At 34.0% G+C, this 24,167-nt stretch overlaps 1 protein-coding gene across 8 annotated transcripts in view; it reads left to right on the forward strand.

The window, feature by feature from the left end:
* DGKB (diacylglycerol kinase beta) overlaps positions 1 to 24,167 on the forward strand; it is a 694,510-nt gene that overhangs the window by 175,619 nt on the left and 494,724 nt on the right. For all 8 annotated transcript variants that reach the window (XM_072783961.1, XM_072783954.1, XM_072783956.1 and 5 more), the window contains 4 exons: positions 4,236 to 4,376; positions 15,026 to 15,075; positions 18,272 to 18,346; positions 21,596 to 21,715. In XM_072783961.1, coding sequence (XP_072640062.1) covers positions 4,236 to 4,376; positions 15,026 to 15,075; positions 18,272 to 18,346; positions 21,596 to 21,715 — 386 coding nt within the window. The remainder of the gene's footprint in view (positions 1 to 4,235; positions 4,377 to 15,025; positions 15,076 to 18,271; positions 18,347 to 21,595; positions 21,716 to 24,167) is intronic.

Here is a 24,167-nt window from a genome sequence, read left to right on the forward strand (position 1 = left end):
CAAACTGGAGCAGAGGCAGTAATTAAACATGTACCTAAAATATATTTGCTAATAATTGAACCTTGAAACTAGAATTAAAAGTATCTATTAAAACAAACTTTTTAGGTTTTTGTTTCAAGAAATGGAGTGTCTAGATTGAAGTATAATGAAAATCATGTGTTTGAGAAATGTGATCATAGTAGGCAATGCTCAACTTGACTAATGATAACTATTTTTGTGGTTAAAACTTAGAAGAATGTTTATACTATGTAAGAAGGTGTGCAAAAACACTCTAAAATCATCATAAGACATAAATGCTTTCAAAGTACAAGATAATTTTCCTAATAACACTAATATACTCTAATTAAAATGCTTATTTTTTCACTTTATTTTGTGCTTTGTTCATTGTGGTATGCATTATAGATCTATATTTGTGTGTGGACATAAATGGTGTGTGTGTATGTATACATTTGCTTCACTTTTTATTAAAAGGTTTTATTTTTTTATTCATAAAAGACACAGAGAGAGGCAGAGACATAGGCAGAGGGAGAAGCAGTCTCCCTGCAGGGAGCCCGATGTGGGACTCGATCCTAGGACCCTGTCATCACACTATGAGCCAAAGGCAGACACTCAACCACCGAGCCACTCAGGGGCCCTCACTTGCTTCACTTTTATAAGAAAATATTCAAAAAAGCAAAACCTTGGGCAAGTCAGTGAACCTGCTTATTGAGTGTCAATTAATTTCATTTTCTTTAAAACTAAAATTGACCACTTGAGGCAAAAGTTTTGCTTAGCTTTGTGTTTGGTCACAATTCTAAAAAGTTTCATCAAAGATAGGATGGATTAAAATGGCCTTCCTTAGTGGAACATAGAACATTGAGCCTCTTCATCAGAGGCTACTACTGCTAAAGAGGAATGTAGAGTTCCATTGAGTATCTTCTTGAAAAGCTATAGTCAAGAAATGGGGCTTTCAATTTCTTGTTTGCCACTTGTGTTGTTTCCTGTGTTTTCCACATAAAACTTAGTGCAGTCTGCTTGAACAAAAAAGAACTTTTCTAGAACAATGGAGGGGATAAGTAGTGGAAAAGATTTCCAGCCAGATTTCAGGAAAGGAAAAAAAATATATATATAAATGGTAGAGTAGGGTAGAAAATGTCTCTATGAAGACAGGTTAAGGCCCCAGGCTTTCAGAAAATTAAATGAAAATATGAAGATACATTTTCACCACATGAGAGAAAGTGAGCTGATTTTGGGGACAAGAGTAGGAACAGGAACAAACCTGGGAGATTTTTCCCCAGTTCAACACTGCAAGATTTAATCAAATCCCGCTCTGTGAAATTTTTTGATATGACCTATTTGAGAAAAAGGTCTTTGACCATTTTTTCCCTTGGTGCACCCTATACATCCTTGCAAAAATTCTATATTTTATCACTTAATATGGAACCAAAACGGACACCTTGTCTGGATTTGAGGAAGAGTTGATTAGTTCTTCAATGTGTGTTGCCATATAAGCCCATGATTTTAAAGAAATATATAGTTTAAATTCTTTTAAATACAAAACTGTGATGTGGATATGATCCAGCTTTTAGTTTACAACATGTCATGAACAGAAAATGAAAAATGCTTACTCATTTTATCAAACAAAAATCATTTTAGTATGATAATACGCTTTTTCAAAAAGGTGTGGCTAAATATAAATTATATTTGTATGCTTCTGTTCAATATGTATATTACTTACAAGAAAGGCAAACAGAAAATTCTGTGGTCCTCACAGTCTCCAAACTGTTTATATTCAATATTATGAAAGCTGATAAAGGAATACCATACACTTTAGTTTTATACAAACAAATGATCATGAGGTGTTCTAAATCAGTGAAAATATATAATGTGGTTGGCATTCTTTCAAATGAATGTCATAACATGTTCTTTTCCCTCTTTCTTGTTTTGTTCTGAGGTTTTGTATAAGAGTTAAATCAAGCTGATTAAATCATTTCAGTACCATAAGGGGGAGGAAAGGAGAGAAGAGAGGATTAGCTCATCAGGCAGGATGAGTTAGGTCATAGTTTATCCGATCATAATTCAAGTGCTGTGTTTTCCAAGTCTGGAAGTTATGGTCATGTCAAAGGTCAGCGCCAGAATGTCTTTTACCATGAGTCAAAACTGCTTATTCCTGCAGCTGGCCAAGCTTTAGTTGGTTAGGTAGAATTGGTTATATATATACATATATATATATATATTTTTTTTTAAACTCAGAATTGTCTTCAATTCTCTGCCTTCTTTTGTTTTTAAAAATATCTATATTAGTTTGTACTAGATAGTGACATTTTTGTTAAGAAAAATCAATTTATAATTACATCCCTTTTTTAATAGTTATAAACAGAAGTAGAATTAATGTGAAGCATAGAGCTGTATTTGAAATAAGTACAACTCTGGTTAAAAAAACGGGGCGGGGGGAGGAACTCTGGGTGGCTCAGCGGTTTAGCGCCGCCTTCAGCCCAGGGCATGATCCTGGAGGCCCGATTCGAGTCCCATGTCGGGCTCCCTGCAGGGAGCCTGCTTCTCCCTCTGCCTGTGTCTCTGCCTCTCTCTCTCTATCTATCTCTCTCTCTCATGAATAAATAAATAAAATCTTAAAAACAAAAAACAAAACAAAACAAAAAACTGAAAGATGTAAAGCAGTGTTTTTCAAAATGAGGGTTGTGACCCAATAAGGAGTGGTGAATTCAGTTGAGAGGCTCTTTGACAGAATTTTAAGAATGAAATAGAAGAAAAGAGAATAGGTTAACATAGAAAATACAGTTTGGGGCCTGGTATGGAACCTACTAATGTTGAGAGACAGAGGAGAGGGGGTGGGAGGGAGGGAAGATAAAAGGATTCTGCTGGATTAACTTAATTGTTTTTCTTACTCTTGATCTTGAACAAAAATTGTGTGTAATCCATTAGTGTAAAATAAAGAGGATGGATTTAGGAGCTGTGGAACTCTAAAACTGGAAAATGGGAATATTGCAATCTACCTCACATAATTAATGGGAATTAAGTGAGATGATCCATTTTAAGCTTCCAGCTTTTGACATATTTGCCTGCCACATATTTGACACTCAATAAATGGTACCTTTTATTACTACCACTGCGAACAATGAAAGTAATTTCACAATCCATTAAATTATATGCTGGCTATCTTGATACGGCTGGAGGAGATGCCAGGTATTCCATCAGTTATTCATCAAAGGACATAGACAAGAGCGAGAGATGTGGCTTACATAGAGGCATGCTATGGACTGATAGGCTTGTAGAACTCTATTTGGTTGGGATTATTCCCTCCATTCTAGTTACTCCCGGGTGATTAGGAATCTAGCAGCCACTTCAGCCCGTTAGCCATTTCACCCAAACATCTCCTGTTGCCAAATGAATCTTAAAGGATAATCGGGGTTTGCCTTCAAGTTTTGTCAGGTACACAGGCTTCTCTGTTAGATGGAATTAACCATGTATTGTAAACGAGTTTCAGTTCCATCAGTATCTGGCCGGATAATCTACAATCATCAGAGTTCTCTACACTTGTCTTGGAATAAGCACAGTGAATGGGTTTCAGAAATAAAGTTATGACCATATTAAAACTAAAGTATAGTCATATGTTCTTACCTTTCTAAGTAAATGCTTCTCATGTTCAAGCAGATTTTTGTTTATGTTCTCTTTTTTACTCATGGGCAGATTTCTTGATGGGAAAAAGGATATATTTTTTTATTCGTGGTGCCTGCAAATATTTGACATAAATATATGCTTTTATGAATGAATGACTCCTGATTATCAACATATAAATCATATTGTGACAGACTCAAATCTCTTCTTCACTGTTTCATTAAAGGCCAATTTTTAAATATCTTCTTAGCTGATTTATAGTTGTTACTTCCTAAAGCAGAGAAAGGTGGAAGAGGAAAGTGGTTTTTCATGCATTCAAATCTGTCTACCAACTCACCCTGGACAAAAGGATTCTGACCCTAACACACTCTTATAGGCAGGCAGAGCAATCTCCATGTCCCTGAATACCCAAAAATTCTGAATTATTTACACTAATCATAGAATATGTCTGACTCTGCTATCCTAGAGTATATACTAGTTCCAGAGAATTCAGTTATTATATACCTAAAATATATATAGCTCCCTACATGGTCTATGTGTTATCTTATTTTCTTAGTTGTCTTTTTCTTTGAAAACACTGTAGATATTTTTAAGAATATAAAAGCAAATTTTTCTTCCAGGTCTGAGAATGAATAAAGGTGCCATCACCCCTCCCCGTACTTCTCCTGCAAATACGTGTTCCCCAGAAGTAATCCATCTGAAGGACATTGTCTGTTATCTGTCTCTCCTTGAAAGAGGAAGACCTGAGGATAAACTCGAGTGTATGTGTTTCTTTATTTAGTTTACTTATCATGACAGGGGGCTGGGAAGGGACTAGATATTGATGAATTAAAACTGTATCTACTATAGTTGTCTAAATTTCCATTAAATAAAGTGACTTTGTTTACAAAATAAAAATTCCTTCAATTGGAAATCAGACACATGATATTATGAATCTATCCATTTCAGGTTTCATTCAAGTTCTGTTTGACTATGGAGTGGTTTTTGAGCATGTTGGTCTGTCAAATGATTTTTTCTTGACTGGTAACACAATGATATTGGAAACTATTTGAGTTGTTTTGAGTTGAACATTTGAGTTGTCTTGAAAAACGCTTTATTTCTAGTATATGAGCAGGTTGTCCCCTTAGTTAACAAGAGGGTTCACTGTATGCACACACACGTGAGTCTCTATTGGAAATCTTCCTTGAAAACTTTAACACTAATGCTTTCTTTGCCAAGGATAAATGACTTCTCACATGCCAAAACGAGTTTCATGTATAGGAGGTGACTCTGGATATTATAAATAAACAATAGCTCTGTGTTTTTTCAATATAGCAGGTACTTCAAATAAGAATTTCTATCTAGTCAAAAGGAAATAAATGCTGTCTTTAATAAAGTATAGTGTCTGAGCTCTCTCTGGTGGCAAGCTATACTCATTGCAATGCAGGAAAATATTTCTCAAATATTTACTCTAAGCCTGAACATTTAATAATCTCATCTGTCTCCAAAGCCCCTGCTAACCATAGAGCTGGTGGCTTGTTCAATAATCTGATTAACTTGATTATATTGGATGTCATTAAAATGAATTAAAAATCTTGCTATTGAAATGATAGTGGAGATAGTAAATCCTAAATCTGATATTTTCAAGCAAAAGTGGAACACTGTGAAATCTCAGAATTATGATTTGAAAGCATATTTAGTTAAATCTAATAGCAACATGTTTATCATATTCCTCTTAATAATAAAGAATTTGCTATGACTAAGTCATACCTATGTAAGTTATGAATAAACCTTTTAACATCATTCTTAAAATACATATTTATTATTCTTAAATGTTGAATATTTGCACTTCAAGATTTATTTGTATTCCTAAGGACATACAGAAATCTCTCTCGTTCCAAAATAAATATTAATTTTCAGGGAATTTGTATTGAAGCGACAGCCAAGGAGAACGTTTGTTCAGGTGTTATCAGGTCCATGTTTGGGATGATTTTAAAAATACAAAGGCACTTTTTTTTTCCATGTCTGAGACCGAATGAAGGCATGTCTTCTTTGACATGCTCTTTATTTTGCAGTTTAATTATTTTTATGTCAACTGTGTTTTATTTTTAAGGTAGGATTCCTAAGAGGCATGCATTTAAGTTTTCAGTTTATGAGTCAATAACCTTTGTCCACAACTGCAGGCAGAATATTAACCCACAAATCATTTAAAAAAACTTGATGAGGGGCACCTGGGTGGCTCAGTTGTTGAGCGTCTGCCTTCGACCCAGGGCGTGATCCTGGGGTCCCGGGATCAAGTCCCACATCGGGCTACCTGCGAGGAGCCTGCTTCTCCCTCTGCCTATGCCTCTGCCTCTCTGTGTGTGTGTCTCAAATAAATAAAAAAATAAATAAATAAATAAAAATAAAAAATAATAAATAAATAAATAAATAAATAAATAAATAAATCTATCTTTAAAACAAACAAACAAACCAAAAAACACTTGATTAAACCCGATGTGCCACTTATATTTCTTCATTGTTTTCAACCCCTTTCCCTCTGCTCTGTCTTTAAAGTTTCCAGCTCCTTTTCAAGCCTGCATCAGATCCATGCATGTTTGCCCGTTTCCTTAACTGTTGCTTCAGACTCTTGTCATAGGTAGAATTATTAGGGCCTGGCACCATCACTATGATTTTCATCAGAGTCTTCGAAGTAGATGAATGTCAGCTTTAGAACACATGAAGACTGTGCCTCTGTCCCTGCTCTGCTCTAGTTTTCATCTCTCCTGTCCTCCGATTTGGAGGCACTTAAACTGATCTTTAATTCTCTAGAGGGTTTTTTTTTTTTTTGTCTGTTTTTTAAATGGCTTTTTTACCTGGCTTTTTTCTGCGTCAGTAAAATCAGAATCCATTCTTCTCACCCGCTCTCTTGTCAATGAACCGGACACTGTTCCTCTTATACAATAAAACATTTACAAACTCTGAACATCAAAGAATTCTTCTAGAGTCCTAGATTTTTATATTTTAAACCTTAAATTCATTTTCAGTAATACTTTAAAGAATTTTAATGTTTGTGGTTAATTTAATATATGCCTATTTCCGAAAGGGTTGTGACTTATTAAACCCAATATAAACCAGAGGAAAGAAAAAATAGGATAAAGTAATTAAAATTAACACAGAAATAAATATAAGCAAGTGCCTAATGTAATTAACTTTGGCTGGCGAACGCTAAATTTGGATCTTAATTTCTAGGTACCTAAATAGAAAAGAATGCTTGCACATTGGCTTAGGCAGAAGTTCTTAAACTTTATCATATATAAGATCACTTGCAGGGCTTATGAACACACAGCTTATTCTGGTCCCCAAATAGGCAATTCTGCAAGCCTAGAGGGAGGCCCTTAGAATTTTCATTTATAACAGGTTTCCAAGTAATGCTAATGTTGCTGCTCCAGGGACCACATTTTGAGGAGCACTGGTTTCTGTCATTCCTCTGTTCCATGAAAACAGACACACACACAATTTCTGTGAAAGGACGATTGTTTCTCAGAATTGCTGAATTTGGTAGGTTCTTTTACCTGGGTTATTCAGTAAAATAATGGTATTGTTGTAAATATTTATAAAAGGAATACTTTTCCCCCCAAAATAATGTCTTGTAAATCAATTCGTCACTTAACTGTCACCTCTCCTCTTCCCACTTGTCTTTTCTGCCAGGCATTTACACAATGTTTAGAATAAAGATCTTTTTTTTTTTTTTTTTTCAATGAAAAGAAACAAACAAAAGCTCTTGAACTTTCCACTGATAGTATGCCGTTTCTTCACATTACTTTGCTTCCTCCAATCATACTTTCTCACTGAGAACGTTGCTTCTGTTGAGGCCCTATCAAGTAGGTGGTGTTTATTCACCTGCTGCCATGGAACCTCATAGAGTGTTTAGGCATGTGTGCATGCACATGCGTGTTTTTGTGTGTATGTGTTGAGGTTGTGGAGGATTCCATTTTTTCTCTGTCCTTGTTGGTGTCAGTTACCAACTATCCTGATGCATGGATGAGAACACTCTACCAAGGCTGACTTGCCCTCTTCACATTACACCTGCTATAATACTTTGTTGAGAGCCATTCAGTAGCTCTCTTTTTTTACTTTCCTTGCAATCCTCAAATTCTGTGACCTCACTCCCATTTTATTTTAGCCACCCACTTCTGCTACAATACCCCATGCCTTGTAATTTCCATAGACTGCCTTCATTCTAAAATCTTAAACTCTGATGTTTTACTTTGACCACAGACTATGGTCACTTAACTTTTCCCTCTCTTACTTTTAATTTAAATATAGCATAGGCAGTACTTAAGAGCCTAGACTCTTGGTTTCACTAATTGAATGCATCCTCGCTTTGATACTTATGAGGAACTGGGACACATTAAAAACAAACAAGCAAACTCTGTAGGCTTCAGTTTCTCCAACAGTAAAATGGGAATCATAGTAATATCTATCTCATATGTTTACTATGAAGATTAAATAAAGCAATATATTCGCTCACATAAATTCCTTCACATTTACTAATTCATATAAATGATTTTTCAGTGAAATATAAATAAGTATTCTTGTCTCTTAACCATTTCCCTTCCTCCTGAATTTGCCTGGTGCTATTTTGACCCTCATCCTTCCAACTGTAGACTGACCCTATAATCCATGATGCCAATCATTCTTTGACACTTTAGTTTTAGGCACCCAGTTTCTTTGCTTGTATGCCAAGGTGGCAGAGCTTTAGTAAAATAAGATAATTCTGTGGGTGGTAGAATGCTCAAGACCTCAGCTGGCCCACAGTGCCTTCAGTATTTCTGTAGTCGTCAACTTCTTCTAGGTAAAAGTTAATCCAGATGCTTCATTTTTCCAACACCTACCTATTAATCATCATCTCTTTCATTAGGTGTGAATTCTTCTAACTTCCTTTCAAATTACCTAAAACTTGTCAATTTCCAGACATGTTCTTTCCTCTTTGTCTTCTGACTCAGGGTGAATGCAATCTCTTTGATAGTTCCCTGTTGAATAAGACATAAACTGGAGCCCTTAACTTGACCCCCATCTACTTTGCCAATCTTGCATTTGGCTTTGACCTGCACACATAACCATGGGCAGTGTCCCCATCACATGGATCTACTTGTCAATCATCAGACAAACCCCGAACTTTTCAATCTTTATACCTTTGCTTCTAATGTCCTTTTGCTGGGGGTGTTCTTTCTCAGTATATATCAGGCCCAGTCCAGTATACACTTGAGGCCCAGCTCATGTCATGAATCCTCTTGCAACCTCCTAATCAAATTCATTTTACATTTTCTTACACCCTTGCACTGTGTCTAACTTCCCACCCTAGCACCTACCACGTGTGTGTATATTTCAATAGACAGATGTTCAGTAAATGATACTTAAATAGAATTGTATTGAAATCAATGGGTGCTTGAGAAGAGAAAAATAATGTGAATTATTTAAGGCATGAAATAATACTAAATTAATTTATACTGTGACTTTTTTAAAAAGTTTTTATTTATTTTTTTGAGAGACAGATAGAAAGAGAACAAGACGGGAGGAAGGGCAGAGAGAGAGGGAGAAGCAGACTCCCTGCTGAGTAGGGAGCCTACTGACACAAAGCAGGATCACAGGACCCTGGGATCATGACCTGAGCTGAAGACAGACACTTAAACAACTGAGCCATCCAGGCCCCTAAACTGTGACTTTACAATATATACTGTTCACATTCGGATTGGTGTTTATAAGTTATTAGTGACTTAAAAAGAATAATTTTTGTTAGCTTACATTTAATGAAAATGTATCACTAGAGAAATAGATTGGAAAATAACCCAAAAATAGATAATTGACTCACAGATAATGAAGACTAATCTTTATGTTAAAGTTACTGTTATGTATAGTATTAATTGTAGAACCGTTAGGTTTAACACTGAAGAAATCCTAAAGATCAGGTCGTCAGTCACCCTATAGTGTCAATGAAAAAACTAAAGCCCAGAGAGACTGGTTATTAATTATAGCATTAGGTTAGCTGGCTATGACTAATACCTGAGATTTCTGCTTTACTGTATAAGTGCCCTTTTTATTTTGAAAAGCTTCCTGTCCTTATCTTTATTGTCATTTCTCTGAAGGAAACAAAGGAGAAAATATTGCTTCATTACATTAGATGTCACAAACTCAAGCAGCTAATTTTTTTCACCTCTGCCCAGAATACTTATTCGATTGGTCTTAAAGTATATAAAAAATTGTGAATTAAAAAATTCCAGCTTAAATGCCTTTAAAAATACACTTTTTAATGTTTAATAGCAAAGTCAATATTAATATCTTTATTGTCAGTAATATATTATGCCAAGTATAAAAACACCAGAGTGTATTTAGTAGGATATTCAAGGAGAAAATAGACAGATTGAAAACTTACAAATCTTTTGGAAGAGAAGAAGTTCTAGATATAAAGAATGAACCTTATATTGCATAATATGCCTTTGCCCTGATCTTTTAACCAAATTCATGTGTGGGTGCATAATTGTTCCAATATAAAGGGAAATTACATGAATATAAAAATAGAAAAAAAGTGGGTTAAACTAGCTTGGAACTTTAAAAAAGGTACCCACATTTGGAAGCTATCATGTTGACAGAGTAATTTTAATATTGAGCTTAAAATATTTTTGCACCTAAAAATCTATATCCTTGTAACTTTAGTTTTAAGAATAAGAACTATTTGTTCAATGTTTCATTTGGCCTTGGAGCCTAACTTCACTTTGAAATTCTCAGAAGAAATAATCTTATAATAATATTTGAAGATAGGTATTTTCCATGGTGCTGATAACTTTTTTCTTTATTTCATTAGTTTCTTTATTTCTTTTTTTTTTTTTTTTTTAGTTTCTTTATTTCTATTTAATTAATCAATTTCCAAATCCTCCACCATAAATTCTGGTTTAGTAATTTATGCCTTTCCTTTGTTCTTTTCTTTTCGTTTTTATTTTCTCATTTATTTTACTTGTTCTGTCTTCCCGGAACCATTATTTGTGGATGTTGACACTTCAAGACAGGAATTTGAATTATTTTGTCTTTCTTTTTTTTATGAAGGTTTTATTTATTTATTCATGAGAGACAGAGAGAGAGAGAGAGAGAGAGACATAGGCAGAGACATGGGCAGAGGGAGAAGCAGGATCCCTGCAAGGAGCTTGATGTGGGGCTCGATCCTGGGGCCTGGGATCATGACCTGATCCAAAGGCAGACACTCAACCGCTGAGCCACCCAGGCATCCCTTTTTCTTTATTTTCTTATTTTCCAACTTATCTTCTCCTGTATCTTTTTTGTTTGTTTGTTTATATCTGGGACATCTTCAACAACTGTGATAATTTTTTGTTTTACTTTTTCTATTATGCTTTTATCTTCACAGAGGATTCATTTTGTTCTCAGCGTGATTCTGATGTGCTCCTCTTCTTGTTTTGGGGATTGCAACTTTCCTCTTACAGGATTTTTTTCTTCCTCTCTGCTGTGTTGCTGTTGTTTTTCCCCAAATGAGTTGTTTTGAAAGGACTCCTTGGTTGGTGTGGAGTTGTAGGTGGGTGTATGGGTGAGGGTTAAGTGGGGCTCCCTGGAGATAAGGAAGAGTGGACTTTTACTCTCAATATTCAATATTTAGACTTTCACAGAATACCTTGTTTTTGGTATAGTACCCCTGCCTTCAAAAGTCCTGGGCATCCTGAGCTCAGCATCCCTTGGTTTGAGTGCTGTTGAGCCCAGGCATCCAGTCTTCTGCTGGGGTAGGGAGCTGGCAAACTGTGAGCTGTAAGGTGTGAAGAGTGGTATTGGAGGGTCTGTCTTCTTTCTGTGAAGAATATCACTTCGTTTTCCATTTCATCACCCTTTCTGGGCAAGTCTTTGCTATTTCATTACCAGCTTACGGTTTCTAATCAGTCATCATTTGTTTCCCAGTTTCTTAAACTTGATGGTTTTTTCCTCTCACATTTTTTTTTTGTGCTTGTTGATTTAGGCCGATCCTGTACCTTACTATAATGACATTTCAATGAAAAGCCAAGGTGGATAGGCATGTTCAATACTTCCTATTTTGCATGACTCCACTACAGTTTTAAAATAGGAAAATAGACCTATCTCTGAAAATCAAAATCCTAGAATTTCTCTTTCTTATTCAGGACCAAAGAAAACTTTTATTCTTGATTTTGACTTGGTCAGATTTAGAGTACATTATATTTAGTGTTCAATATATGGACTTCTACTTCAGATAATAACAAAGTGTTTTCAGACCAACATCCCTACTGGAACAACTAGAAAGTTTGGACATAGTATTTTTTTTAAGTGTTTGAAAACTTCAGGGAATTGTCAAGGCATATTGTATATGTGAGTCAAATTTCTGAGAGAGGAGAGCCTGGACTTTGCCACTATTTCTAAATAATTAAAGCTGGGAAGCTAAGTGGTTTGAGGAGCTGGTCTTGAGGGGGAAAAATACAAACAAACTTGAATTCCAGGCCCTTTTTCTAATAGAATATGATGGTCTCTGTGGTTTAAATTTTTATTTTATTGGTGATGTTGAGCACTTTATTCTGACTCCCCATTCCTGTATCTTCACTTTTTGAAATATCTATTCCATTTTTTTTTTGCCTTTTCTATTTGGGTGGTTTTTCATTTTATTACTGAGTTACAGAGTTTATTCATAGATTCAAGAAATAAGCCCTTTGTCAGATACATGTGTTCTGGAAAGTTCTCAAGTCTGTGGCTGGCTTATTTTTTTCTTTTTCTTTTAATTCTTTTCTTTCACTTATTTATGTATTTATTTTTTGATGAGTTGAAGTTCCAACCCTGATGAAGCTTAATTTACCTTTTTCTTTTAAAAATCATTTATGGTTCATGTTGGCTTATCTTAAGGTTGCCAAGATATTTTCCTATATTTTCTTCTAGAACTCTTATAGTTTAATGTTAAAGTTTAAACTTAAAGTTTAACTTAAGTTTAACTTAAATTTAGTTTAAACTTAAAATTTATTTTGACCTAATCTTTATGTTTGATGTGAAACAAGTGCCAATGTTGAGTGCACAGTATCACTAGGGGGTCAGAAAATCAGTGTAGTTTTAGTTAATTTTATTTTTAGTAAAGCTATTGTTTTTTATTTTTATTCTATTTTTTAGAGGGGGATGTGTGGCAGAGGGAGAGGGGAGAGAGAATCTTAAGCAGACTCCATGCCCAGCATGGAGTTTGTTGGGGGGGCTTGATCTCACAACCTGGAGATCCTGACCTGAGCCGAAGTCAAGAATCAGAAGCTTGATCCACTGAGCCCCCTAGGGGCCCCCCAGGTTATTATTTTTTAAATCATATTGAGAAAATCTGAGAATCATCAGGAGAGTCAGAGAACCAGATCTGGAGGATGCTTCTCTAGAATCAGTGATGAAATTAAGTACAAACTTGGACTGGGGAAAACCCCCCTGCTGCCTCTCTGTGTATGAGCAGAACACTTCATTGCCAACACCTGTGACACAACCAGGACCCTGGTTGCTCTCTCTCTGATCACTGTTACTACTGCTACTCACATGAATTTTTGTAGCCTCTTTTTTTCTTGGGTCACTAGCAGCTGATTGATCAATTGGGTTTTTCTTCTGATTAATGGGGCCTGGGTTATGTGCAAACTCTACCTTCAAGTCAGGCTAGTAAAAAAGGGTTTCTGGTGTTTCATCTGTCACTGTATTTTGTAAAGTGTGGCTTTAAGAGCATAGGAGGAAGCTTCAGATGCTGCCAAAAGTGAATGGCACATACCCCCACACAGTCCACTAGTGTGTATGTCTTTGAGCTCATGTTTCCAAGAAGGTTTACCAATAGGGTTTCCATATATCTAATCATCTAAAAATGGTTTAGCAGTCATTTATTACAATGAGAAGTTATAGAGTCACCAGTGCCCCTCATTCTACAATACAGTTAGACTTTTTTAAAGTACTTGCCTTGTTCCTGGTACTGAATCCATTCTTTGAGTGATGTGTGAATTCTTGTCGCTTATAAAGTGATTTTTACTATTCTGCTTTACTAGAAAATCTTGAAGTGCTTACTTAGTACCCATGTTCTGATAGTTTTCTTGTTTTTTTTTTTCATGAATTTTTGTTATTTATTGGGTATATGAGAAATGGTAATCATTATGGTTTGCAAATGAAGATATTTACGTCATTAGCCAGCATAACATTATGTCCCTTAATTTGATAGGTACACATTTTCCCCTTACATTTTAACATCTTTAAGGTCTTCTTGCATTTTACAATAAATAGAACATGATGATTAGATTGTAAGCATTTTTTTCCTATTAATTGTATGCAGACTCGCTATGGCATCTTATAAATAAATAGTCATATCTTAGACTGGTGAGATATAATAATTATTTTTAAATACAAAGATAATAATTAGTTAACAGATATATGATCAGGGTTATTGCATAATTATTCCTCCTTGTTATCAATGTCTTTATTTTATATTCCAGACCCCAGACATCAAGATTCTCCCAGAAATTATACAAACCCAACAAAAACTCTCACTTCCACTCCTCTGTTTTAACAGCTGTGTCATTCTTCTGTTTATCTTAAAATGGCACCTGCAGCCTCTTCTGTAGTCTCCTGGTGGTGTGTGAATTTATGAGGGAATCCTCAGGCTAGTGAGGCCCTCCATCCTCCTGCTTTCCTGTGCTCACTATGACAGAGGCAACACTCTTCTTTTTCTTCCTTCTTTAGTTCAAAGAGTGGTTACCTTATGAATGTACACCTCAGATTGCAACAAGTACACCCTTATAACCATGATAATAATGCATTTTATGTCTTGCTGTCCTCTATCAGGAAAATCCCCTTATTTTGCACAAATCCTTTCCTATGCTGCTTAGGGATCAATCAAAACAATGGCTCATATTTGTGTAGTGATCTACAGCTTTGGATATGCATTTGTGTGTATCACCTCCCTTAACTTTCCCAAGTGTGTCCTATGACAGGTTTTACAGATAAGAAAATCATTTTACAGATAAGATAGTGTTCAGCTACGCTCATGTACTAGTGGATAACAGATTCCAAATTTGGTTCCCAGACCTCTGAATCAGTTTGTTTTTTCTTACTCTCTGCCCTTACATATCCAGACTCTGAATATTTAAAATTCCTTCTCTTCTTTTATTCTTGAGTTGTCATTTAAAGATCTTATAATTAAAAAATAGAGCAATAATACCTATTTTCATTTTCTAGATATATAACATTGATAGACATATATATTTAATATTTTTATTAACTAATTTATCCTCAAATTAACTTGAGAAATGATCCTATAAATCAATTTCTCCAAATAGGAGAGGATTGGATGTTTGCTGTCAACACAATAGAAATTGTAAAGAATATGTCTTATACTAACATTATTCTTACTCGCCTCTAATTTTTTTTTCAACAATTCTTTTATTTCTAGTTATGTTTCGTCTCTATGATACAGATGGGAATGGCTTCCTGGACAGCTCGGTAATTTTTCTCTTCAAATTTTCTGTGAAAATTTCAAAGGAGTTTGTTCTGAAAAATGCAATGAATAAATTTATAGCTATTACCACAGAAGACAGACTTAATATAATGTCCATGCACTCACACAGCATTTTGCTCATCTGACTCTTTGAAAGAGTGAGCTGAAAAAAAAAAAAAAACTGTTAGGATTACAGTTGTCCTATTGAATAATTTTACTAGAAAAAAAAGTGATTTTTTTAATGCATGGAAAGATAAAAAAGACTCCAACCTTGTTTGAATAATACATGAGAAAGTTGAGACCATTGATCTAGAAAGAAAAAAAAAATCTGAGGTTTGATACTAAGAAAAATAACCAGAATACCAGTAAAATTGAAAGGAATTATAAAAATCTATTTATTCTATTTAATCATTTTATCATTTTCCACATTTTAAAAGTCTTTTAGTCATTTATGCTGTTAAAGTATATATATTTACAAATTGCTTTAACAAACTCCACTTTTTAAAATGTCTCATCCAATTTAAATGCAACTTGTACTCTTTATCGTTTTAGTCATAAAAAGCAATAGAAAAATACCATCTCCATGTGATTTAAATGAAAGGAATAATTAAATATTTATTGTATTTGTAATATACACAAATCATTGATAGTTTTCAGAGGAGTACTTAGATTCTTAGTTTTACTGCACAAATCACTGCTTCAAATATAAATCCATTTCAGTTTCCATCCAATTATGTATTTTATATTTGTTAATGACATCTTTTTCATATTATTGACTTTTCTATAAAGGAAATAGAATAAAACTAAAAAAAATAGTAGTCAGGTTATGGAAATTTTGAAGTACACAGGTACATTAAATAACACATTTTGATATTTTTAAATTGATTAAAGTGAAGATTACTTCTGATAATGAGTGCGTTTCCCTTCCCATCGAATATACCTCCCTCGTCAGAAGCCAAACAGAATTCTATAAGCAAAGCGATGAAGTCAGATACATATTTATGTAACACTGAGTAGGATAATGGCACATTAGCTTCTCCAGAGAGAGAGAAAAATATATAATTCCTACTTTAGGAAATGGCCACCAATCTAAATTGATACTGTGATTGTGGAATTCCTTATGTTTAAGTCTCTTCAATTTTTCAAATGCTATCATTTTTAAGTGCCTTGTAGTGTCCGGTTATCCATTTAGGAATATTAGGCTACATGATATTGCTCATTTTCTGGTGGCATTTCACAGCTAAGAGTTTAGACTTTCTATATATTTCCATATGCTTATTGTAGCACTTCTGACTATACTGATGCAAATTATATTTAAATGCAAATTTGTTTTATTTAATGTTTCTTTTTAATTAAATTAAAAGGATGTTTCTTTATTAGGCTTTTAGCCATGGGTTGACAACTGATTGGAAAATTCAGTCAAATGCTTTTTTGGTCTCTGGCCATTTTTTGTTATTATTGTTAACATATAGTATATTGCAATATTGAAAACTATGCCCCTAATATTAAACAATAAGTTGGGCATAAATAAATTTATTTAGGATCAAACTAATCTGTTATGTAATTAAAAGCCTGAATTTCATTTCTATGTTTTTTTTCCAGACAACTTACCACTCCAGTATATTTCCTTCACTATCAGGTTGAAATTGCACATTCTGATGTCATTTATCTTGGAAATTTAAAGGTGTAACCCTTTACATATTGGAGGCAAAACAAAGGAAAATTGGCATTTTGAAAATTGACCACTATGTGTAATAATACTAGTTAATGTTTATTGATCCCTTGCAGTATACCAAGCAGTATAAGTGTATTTCATATTATAGTTTTTTTACTCTGTAGCAACTCTACGGACTAGGTAAGATTGGAATAGTCATTTTACTGATGAGAAAGCGGAGTCTTAGGTTAAATGACTTATTTAATGTCACATTCTTACATAATAGTCGACTAAAAGAGTTTCCATTCATAAAAACATGTCCAGGGACTTTCACTACTCCAAACCACCAAGGCATAAACAGGCAAGAAAAAGAGTAACACACACACACAATTCTAACCTACAATTCCAGGTATTTTAGTTTAAAAATTTTCTTAACTGTTATAAGTAAACATATTTATATTCATATTTTTTTCTGGGGCAATCTGTTTATGTAAGCACTATTCCCATGATTACATTTTTTTCACCCGTTTCTCAGATGGATCCATTGTCCCTCAGAAGAAAACCTCTTTTTACGATATTTCCTTCCTCACTCTATGAATATTAACTATATGTATTAATTTAGAGGTTTGAGTAGAATAATTTTTTATTAATATGCTCTCAAACCTTATTCTTTTATACTTTTTGTATTTTAAGTTATTATACTGTAAGACACCACTTTTAATTATGTCAGGGATTATATTTTAAATTACTATCTTGTACAAAAGTATGTTTAATCTTTTCTGGAGATAGGGGAAAACTAAAGTATTAAATAAATAGGTATGAGCAAATGTCTTAATTTATTTAGTCAAGGCATATGTATTAACTAATCATTCTTCAAAGAGTTGACACTTGAGCACACTAATATGAAAATTCCAACTAAAATTCTATTTCCTCATAAAATAAACTCTACATGTACTTACCCTCCAAACCTTGACCCTGAACACGCCTCTAGCAGAGCAAATTATACCAATTAATGGCTAGAACAGTCAATATACGTTTTCACTGTGTCAGAATAAAAATAAACCTCTCAGTTACCCTCAAACACTTCCTTCCATCCTTCCACACCTGTTTCCAAACCAAAGGGTCAGGACACTCAGTGACTTAAACATCACATCTTGTGAAAATATGCCTGCTTCTACTTTCATCAGATGTTTATTTCCAAAGACAGATTTTCTTCTTTAAAGAAATCTTCTACTGAAAGAAAATCTTTTTTTTGTGTAGTTGCGCCCTCTCCTGGTGAAAATTTCTAGACAAAATACAAAATAAATTTATATTCAAGTGCTTCTTTCATGTAGAGTTAATCAGACTGTTAAAAGGATATATTATATATATGAATTAATTTATATATATAAATTCTATATAATATATTAATAAATCTTGTAACTTTTAGTTTTTTAGCTACATGTTAAAACAATTCTTACAAGTCAAAGTTTGAAAGACTTACAAAGACCCTGTATCCATTCTCTCTTTCTCTCACCCTCCCTCTTCTCTCTCTTTCTCCTCTCCAGGAGCTAGAAAATATCATCAGTCAGATGATGCATGTGGCAGAGTACCTGGAGTGGGATGTCACTGAACTTAATCCAGTAGGTATATGGATATTTTAACTGTTGGCTATATTCTAGAAGGCCCTTTCATATTTTCTTTTATGACCCTAAGTGACTATTTACATTCAATAGCAAAAGTGTCTTCTGAACAAGAAAAGATATATGTGGTGTTCTTAGCAGTAACTTTGGCTTTTCTTTTTCATGGAAATTTATTTGAATGGTGGTCTCACATATCTTTAGGTAACAAAAGCTGCTGATGGATACTGCCAAGGTTATGCCATGCAATAAACTAGTTAGAATTAATATATGTTATTCATGATCTTCTATGATTTTCCTTTTATGGAAATAGCTAAAGATTCATTCTATAGGAAGATGAAGTCAATTAAGAAGATGATGACAGTTTAGTGGGTACAGTACACTGTGTTGGTTCCTATATTTGTGTTATTCAGTGCTTGCAACTCTCTGAGACATAGACTACTGTTTTGTTTATTTTACAGATAGAGAAATTGGGCCTCCAGAATGTTAAAGTAACTTCCCGATAGCTCTTCAGCTAAAGATAGAGCTAGAAAATTGTAATAATTTGTTTGAAGAAATAGTATCCAAGAGGCTTATAAAAACATAAAAAAAAACTTCTTATTTTTAATAGATTTATTCCAGAGGTACAACATTATTCAAATGTATATTAAAAGATGCTTGGTTAGGAGAAACTTTGACTTTAGTTACAAGTAATATTTTGGGGAGAGTTGGTAAGTACATTATTGACTACTTTATTCTTGAAACCAACCAAGTTGAGTAAATTGTAAATGAATTAAGCAAATAGAAATTACTTATATTTACATTTTATATGAATTTTAAAAGCCTTATAACAGCATGACAGTGGCATGACTGTATGATAAGAGAACTGTGATAGCATTTCCTTTGCTTTGGAAACTAGTGCCAATAAAGTACAACAAACATATGCAATATTGTGCCGAAGGGAGGAACACCATTCTTACGGGATTGGGGTTTTCCAAGTTTTAATTCAACTGGTTTTGCTTTTGAGGGGATGTGGAAATAGATATCCTGTGTGCATAATGCAGATATTGCTCACAGAGTTGTTGTTTATCTATGAAATAATAAAGTAGTGGTAACATGTATTTCATTCTAAGAATACCGCTTGAATCATCTTAATACTATTTTCACTGAAATCAAGGGGCTTCTTTTAAGTTCTGTTATCCTTTAAGGTTATGTTCATCCAAAACAGCTTTTTCCACCTACTCACCCTAATACCTGTGAATATTGTCCAACTTAGGCAAGTCTCTTGTCTTCCTGGAGTGATGGAGGAAGTAAGATGTTTTTCTATCACTTTTCAAAACAGAAGGGGGCACCAGCGCTTCCCCACGAAAAATACCAGGGGACTCTCGCTTGAGAAAATAGGGGATTTGGATGATTTGAAGAAGGGAACAGTTGTTGGCTAGGCAGTCGAATTATGACAAGTACTTACGGGAAAATACAAATCATAAATTACATAGCATTATTTGTCACTTGTGGCACACACTGATAAATCTGCCACTTCTATGAGTAGTATAAATTGTAGAAAGTGAAGATAAAAAGACTTACCTTGGGCAGTATGTTTGCTTTCATAGCGACTGCCTCATCCTGCCTAAGGCCCATTTTAAACCAGTGTGTACCTTTGTACATGTTGTTAGAGACCTGATCAATTTGCATATGTGAATAAAGATAATTGAACATTTAAGGTCCATGGCAGTCAATAGGGAAGATTGAGATGTCCTTGGAAGAGATCTTTAAAAAAACAAACCCAAGCTCTTACATTAGATTTATTGGGTACCAAATGAAAGCATCAACCATCTGAAACAATGCTCTGTGTTTTCATTTTCGTTTATTCATTTCTACTAGTTCATCAGAACGTGTTCAAGGGGCAGGACATTTTAACAAGAACTTTAAAAAAAAGATTTTATTTATTTATATGACAGAGAGCACAGCAGGGGGAGCAGCAGAGGGAGAAGGTGAAGTTGGCTCCCCGCTGAGCAGGGAGCCCAATGTGGGACTCCATCCCAGAACCCTGAGATCATGACCCCAGCTGAAGGCCAGATGGTAACTAACTGAGCCATCCAGACAGCCCTTTAACAAGATCCTATACCAGTTTTCCAAATTTTAAATAATTTCTCATTTTTCATTTTGGGAATAATAAAATATTTCAGTACCACTTTGTTCCAAAAAGTCTCTTCCTTTTCATTACCTATATTTAAATTTGTATGAAGGAAAATAACCTGATTTTCAAATACTTCATGAAGAAAGACACCAACCTACTAAGTTCAGGAGTTTTTAAGCAAACAGCACTTCTGTCAACATGTCAAGTATTCCATTTATTGCACCTTTCACATTTTTGTCTTACTGCTCTTTGTATTTCTTTTTTTCCCTGAATTTATTAAAATCTCTGTATTAGATAAGGGTGGTGAAATACTTTCTTTATAGGGGCTGTACCATGTTTCCATTTTGGTGCTGTTGAATGGAAGCATTTTACCTTCCCAGCAACCAAGGGTAATATGTTCACAACTCACATATAGTTTCTGCTACTATAACATTAACAACATCTATATGACACTTACCTTACATATTAGTTACTCTTTGAAGACATTTACAGTATATTAACACATTTAACCCTCATGACAATCCCTTGGATTCGATACGGATATTACCGCTATCAAACTGAGAGACAAATGTATTACTAAGGAATACTGTGGAGAACATTTTGGGGCACTTTGTACAAGTCCTCTTTAGAAAAGAAATCTAATCAAAAATGACTTGATGGTTTAACTTCTTGGCTTTATTAAGTTCTGATAGGCAATTAAAAGCAACTTAATTTCCTCACCCCTTACCACTTAGCAAAGAATCATTTCAGCTCTTTGGCATGAAGTTAATTTGTTCAGACATTATCTGGCATATATATGAATTTAAAAAAATCTAGAAAAAGCAATTAAAGACCACTTTCACCCTTAAAGTATACCTTCTCATTTTAGCTGTACCATTCAGTGAGAAAGTATTAAAAAGTTAAGCAATTATTTCTAAAAGTTGAATAGTATAAGAAGTCAGGTTCTAGAAATCATTACGAAGCCACTATATACTCAGTTATTGGATTGACACTGTACCAGGTTACCTAGATATTTATTTGTATACCATGCTTAGCTGCCAGTTTGTTGTAACCAATTACATTAAATGCTTTATTCTCTCATATGAAATTTATTTTATTGATTCATTGCAAGTTTTTCCTCATCTTCTCTACTCTAGATCCTCCATGAAATGATGGAAGAAATTGACTATGATCATGACGGAACAGTTTCTCTGGAGGAATGGATCCAAGGAGGAATGACAACAATTCCACTTCTTGTCCTGCTAGGCTTGGAAAATGTAAGCATTTACACAAAGAGGGTGGCCTGGTGGTAAGTCAATGGGGTTCTCTATTACACATTTTGATCATAAATTGATCTGGCCATTTTCTGTCATTAAGCATGTAGTGAGTGCCTGGACCTTTTAATAAGCATGCCACAATGCGAGTTCATAAGTCATGTAGTAATATTTGCCACAAACACATTGATTCATTTTAGGCATTACCTTTTTATTTAATACATAATTTCTCTATTTAAAGTTAGGATCTAGTTAAAAAAATTGACCTTCTCATTATTTTACTTATTGTAAGAAACTCCCTAATATTATTGTATTCTGTGCCTCTTGTGGTACTTCATCTCATTCCATAATCACCCTCCCCATGAAAAAAAATCTGTTTTATTGATAACCAGTACTTGGAGAAGCCGATTATATATTGAGGTATTTGAGAATATATATATATATACTATATATAAATGACACATAATTTTTTCTTACATATCAAGTCAGCTAGCCTTACATTCTAGCTTGTCAAGAGTTTTCTTGTATCAGTGCCTCCAGTGGTAATTAAATAGTGGTTTGGGGAAAAGAAATTAACCTAAGTTTAGAATATATATGAGTGACTTTGAAACCAAATCTTCAGACGCCTGGGTGGCTCAACAGTTGAGCGTCTGCCTTCAGTTCAGGGCATGATCCTGGAGTTCTGGGATCGAGTCCCGCATTGGGCTTCCTGCATGGAGTCTGCTTCTCCATCTGCCTGTGTCTCTGCCACTCTCTCTGTGTCTCTCATGAATAAACAAAATAAAATAAAATAAAATAAAAAGAAACCAAATCTTGCTGCTCAGCCTTGATGTAAATTTCAGTAATTGTTAATTTCAAACTCAGTGAGTCACTACTGAATTTTTGTATTTAGCCTTAATGAACAAGAATTAACCATAACATCCATGCAGTAAAATGTATACTAAGATTCAAAGAGCATTACTGATGGAAAGCACACCTACAATATTTAGAATTTTGAGATGCAAGAATATAATGTCCACCTCTTTGCTGCTGACTCCAATACTTTTCATACTTCTTGTTACCAGAGATAGCAATTTTGCAGATTCAAGACTATACCACAATTACTTAAGAGACCAGATTTTTAAAAGCCCTCAAGAAATCTTGCAGTCTGTGTTTGTAAAACATGTGAGACTATATACAAATATGTTTGTACATATTTACATATGAGTTTGAGAATATATAAGTGGGCTTCAGGAAAGTAACATTTGTTTCTTTTTCACCTGAATCTTCAAATCCTTTTCCATCCATATTAATCTTACCCTTCATGAGGCGTGTAGGATTTTAGACATGGCCAGAGGAAGGAGGAGAAAAATTACTAGTAGATGATATACAGGATGGTTCCTTCAAGTAAATATTAAAACAAAGATAATATAGATCTTATTGTTAATAGATGTATATTTCTACATTTTGAAAATAAATGAAGCAACATTTCCTTGCATATGATGTTCTCATACTATATGTAACCTGTTATCTTTTTGTAATAATCTGTTATATATCTCTATATTATAAATATTTAATTTTTATAAATATTTAATGTTTAATTGTTTAATACACCTTCTGATAAAAGTATATGTAAGTCAGTCAGGAGAAAACATAAAGAAAATGTTAACATTTTAAGGTTCCATGTACACTCTAAACAGAAAAAGCTGTCAAATGTTCATCAAGGAGGTTCTGATAATAGTTCTCTCAAAGAGAATTTTATATTTTTAAAGCTAAAGGTGTGCTTATTCTAAATATTTGTGGGAATTTTAGTGTGAAAGAATATGCGGGAATGAGTAAGTAAACAATTTGGTAGTTGGGGTGCTAGACAGCAAAACGCAGAAGTGAAGACTCAGTCATCTGTATTTAAAATATTACAGAAAGATTTTGAAATGATGTTCATCTTTCGAAGCTATTGTTTAGATTTTTAAAATAATTAAATTAATAAATGTAGGTATTTGTAAAGTTATGAAAATAGCATGGGTAAATATATTCCACCGATCTTTACGGATTTAATTCAAACTCTTAAAGAAACAATACCTCATCAGTTTCTGGTGTAGTAGTAACTATTTCAACTGACTGAGAATTCTCTGTCATAAATTTACGTGTTTGTCATGGATTTATAGTAAATATATATAATTTACTTTATAAATATTCTTAAATTTACAGTTTGTGTTTTTAGTGATACGAGATTGCTTTTGGGCTTAACAGGAAAAATCAATTCAGGGTTTCAAAGTAGTAACCAGTAGTTTTGAAGCTGTGTTTCCAGAGAAGGCCACTAGATGGCAGGGCGACATCGTTTAACATTTACAGATCAGCTGAACTATGAGATGGGATTTTTTTTTTCCCTTGTGAAGAATTCAGAGTTAAATCCCTTTCCTCTGCTTTTTTTTTTTAAGAATAAGCCAATAATCATTGCAATTGTCTTTTAATAAAA

The sequence above is a fragment of the Canis lupus genome, chromosome 18 (assembly GCF_048164855.1).
Source record: "Canis lupus baileyi chromosome 18, mCanLup2.hap1, whole genome shotgun sequence".
Taxonomy (NCBI): Eukaryota; Metazoa; Chordata; class Mammalia; order Carnivora; family Canidae; genus Canis; species Canis lupus.